General features: G+C 32.7%; 1 protein-coding gene across 1 annotated transcript; it reads left to right on the top strand.

The window, feature by feature from the left end:
• Positions 1-408: 408 nt before the first annotated feature.
• LOC141819441 (small ribosomal subunit protein eS21) lies at positions 409-1,869 on the top strand. The gene is made up of 4 exons (XM_074706739.1): positions 409-468; positions 1,098-1,189; positions 1,276-1,408; positions 1,588-1,869. Exons 2-4 carry the CDS (start codon positions 1,140-1,142, stop codon positions 1,651-1,653), a joined length of 249 nt encoding a protein of 82 aa, XP_074562840.1. The 5' UTR covers positions 409-468; positions 1,098-1,139; the 3' UTR covers positions 1,654-1,869.
• Positions 1,870-2,304: the final 435 nt, after the last annotated feature.

The raw sequence follows: 2,304 nt of genomic DNA on the forward strand, positions 1-2,304 counted from the left end.
TCTTGGTCTCATTAGATTTGATTGTATAAAAAAAAACAGATTTGATTGTATAGAAAAATATCGTACTTTTATTATGACGCTCTATTATTAGAATATGTTCCTTTAAAAAATCAAAAAAATATTGAAATAATGATATTATTTAGTAGAAAAATATGATGTGCTTCTTTTTGACTTTTTTTTTTAAAAAAAAAATCGTACGATTTAATATAAAAGAGCGTCTTTTTGTTTTATTCTAAATTATTATTAACCATATTTTTAATAAAAAAATTAAATTCATGAAATAATAATATTTTATTATTAACTACATTTTCAATAATAAAATTTGCTTAAATTAGATCTTCTTGGCCCGGCCCACTAGCAACTCGCGTTGCCATGCGTACCCAAGCTAGGGTTAGCGCGGTCTATATATGGAGCCCTAACCTGAGCGTTTCTTCCTCGCGCCGCTTTCTTGTGTTACCTGTCCCAAAGGTACGGCTCCGAAACCCCAACCAAACATGCAATTTTCCTATGCTTTTTTGTACAATTGGACTTCGATCATCGCGGTTCTTCGAGTATTTTGGTCGCGTTTCTGTTTCTGCGTTAAAGTTAATGCTCACTCATGCTAACATCCTTTTGTGATCGGCAAAATTTGTAAATTTTTATTTCCCTCCAGTCGTTTTTTGTTTATTTTCAGGTGAAATGTTTGCAATTTGCCTTTGATTTTTGTTCAATTGGAGTTCGATTAGGACGGTTCTTAGCGTATTTTGAGTGGCGTTTCTGTTTGTCCTTCAAAGTTAATGTCACTCATCCATCCAATGCTCCTATTCCATTCTAACACCCTTTTGTGGTCGGCAAAACTTGTAGATTTTTATTTCCTCCAGTCGTGTTTTGTTGTATTTTCAGGTCATTTCGACACATATTTGCACTTTTTTCTTTGATTTTTGATCGATTGGACTTCGATCATCTCGGTTCTTCGGGTATTTTGGTTCCCGTTTAGGGTTTCTGCGTCAAAGTTAATGCTCACTCATTTATCGAACACTCCTATTCCATTCTAGCATCCTTTTGTGGTCGATAAAACTGTAAATTTTTGCCTTGAGTCGTTTTTTTTGTATTTTCAGGTGACTTCGTTGCGAATCTAGGATCGCGATCACACTTCCAAGATGCAGAACGAAGCGGGTGAAATGATGGATCTCTACATCCCAAGAAAATGGTTAGTATCTCATAATCAATTAGAACTTCTGTACTCTCAATTATATTGATTTCTGTGATTCTTTCCAACCTTTGCATTTTTTCTAGTTCTGCTACGAATAGGCTGATTACTGCCAAGGATCACGCATCCGTCCAAATCAACATAGGCCACTTGAATGAGAGTGGAGTATACACTGGCCAGTATACCACTTTTGCTCTCTCTGGCTTCATTCGTGCCCAGGTTTGTTCCATCTCTTTTCAACTAACTGTGATCTCTCATTGTCGCTAATTTTACTATGCTACTGGTTTGTTCAGTGTGCTGTTTTTACTTCAATAATTTGCTGATGTTAAACTGATACATTGTTATTGACTATTTAAATCTTTGGTATTTTGATTTTGCTTCATTTATCATTTTGTCAGGGTGATGCTGATGGTGCTCTTGATAGGCTTTGGCAGAAGAAGAAAGCAGAAATCAAGCAACAATAGCTATTGAATTGCTTCTAGCCATAATGAACTCAAGCAAGAAGTATTATGATTATGTTAAGTCTTACTAGTGTTGCTTTTAGTTTTGCTCTGGTGCCATTTTACTGCTGTTTGATGTTTATGAAGTGTGAATTTACAAAAATGAATCCATCTGATTGATCTTTGGCTAAAATCTGTTGATCCAATTGAACATTGATTGATCTTTAAAATTGAGTTTTATCTCTTTTCATTGTGAGCCTCATTTGTGCATATTGAAATCATGATTGAGTGGCTTGTGCATATTGACAAACACAATAATTTCATAGTATAACTTAACCTGATTATTATGAACTTTAAATGTATTTGATTATAAATGTTTAAGTTCGCCTGAAAATAGTGAGAAAATTAATTTGGGCACAATTAGATACAATTAAAAAAGTGCCTTTTCTTAAATTGTTAATAGGGTTATGAAAATTAAATCATCTATTAATATAGTGCAGTAATTATGATTTGCAGTAGTTATAAATTGTAGTTATGATATTATAGTAATTATAAATCATAGTTATGGATTATAATTATGATATTACAGTAATTATGAATTTGTTATAATATGTTATCATACATGTAATGTATTAGTTGTAAATCGGAACTCTTATATGTTATAGTAGTTATTAT

This window comes from Curcuma longa, unplaced genomic scaffold, assembly GCF_044706935.1.
Source record: "Curcuma longa cultivar G26 ecotype Majalengka, Jawa Barat unplaced genomic scaffold, ITB_CL_G26_1.1 contig_6406, whole genome shotgun sequence".
NCBI classification, from domain to species: domain Eukaryota; kingdom Viridiplantae; phylum Streptophyta; class Magnoliopsida; order Zingiberales; family Zingiberaceae; genus Curcuma; species Curcuma longa.

Coding starts and splice junctions, on each gene's coding strand:
- LOC141819441 (XM_074706739.1), top strand. CDS start 1,140: ATGCAGAACGAAGCGGGTGAAATGATGGATCTCTACATCCCAAGAAAA. Junction 1,190..1,275: donor CTCTACATCCCAAGAAAATG/GTTAGTATCTCA, acceptor CATTTTTTCTAG/TTCTGCTACGAATAGGCTGA. Junction 1,409..1,587: donor CTGGCTTCATTCGTGCCCAG/GTTTGTTCCATC, acceptor TCATTTTGTCAG/GGTGATGCTGATGGTGCTCT.